A 560-nucleotide genomic window follows, 5' to 3' on the forward strand; every position below is an offset into this window, starting at 1 on the left:
AGGGATTGCGGCGTGACCATCCCCCCTGGGAGGTGATTTCTCGCCTTCTGTCTCTCTGTCTCTGTCTGGCGAGCACACGCGCCCTATAGCAAAAAAACTCTCCAAAAAAAAAAACCCAAAGGCGTGGGCATTTCTGGGCGCCTCTGGGCTGGCCAGGGTGGCGTGCGGGAGGGATTTTCTGGCTGGAAATGAAGGGGCAGGGCCTGGGGCTGGGGCAATGAATGGCCTCCTTTATCCTGCCTCCTTCTGAGTCAGTTTGGAGGCCGGGAAGGGCCAGGGCTGGCAGCCCCTGACCTCTCGGGGATGTGTCAACAGCCAGTGGTGGGAACAGACGTGGCATTTGTGGCCGGGGCTTGGGGCTGTTTACCTGGTTGAGGTAGAAATAATCTTCAGGCTGCTTGAGCTGAAATTCTTGGCGTTCTTCTTCCGTGACGCCGAGTAACAAATAATAAAACACGTGGTAGTTCCTGTAGGTCAGTTAGGGGGGAAAGAGGTCATTCGGGGAAGTCAAGCGACACGTACTATTTTTCTTTTTCTTTCTTTTTTTTTTTTTAAGAATT

The 560-nt window shown here is 53.0% G+C and overlaps 1 protein-coding gene across 1 annotated transcript in view; it reads right to left on the reverse strand.

Moving 5' to 3' along the window:
* Positions 1–560, reverse strand: part of MYO9B (myosin IXB) — an 88,921-nt gene that overhangs the window by 56,240 nt on the left and 32,121 nt on the right. Inside the window, 1 exon segment of the mRNA XM_027771286.1 lies at positions 368–467. Coding sequence (XP_027627087.1) covers positions 368–467 — 100 coding nt within the window.

Source organism: Tupaia chinensis, unplaced genomic scaffold (genome assembly GCF_000334495.1).
Source record: "Tupaia chinensis unplaced genomic scaffold, TupChi_1.0 Scaffold000201_1, whole genome shotgun sequence".
Classification (NCBI taxonomy): domain Eukaryota; kingdom Metazoa; phylum Chordata; class Mammalia; order Scandentia; family Tupaiidae; genus Tupaia; species Tupaia belangeri.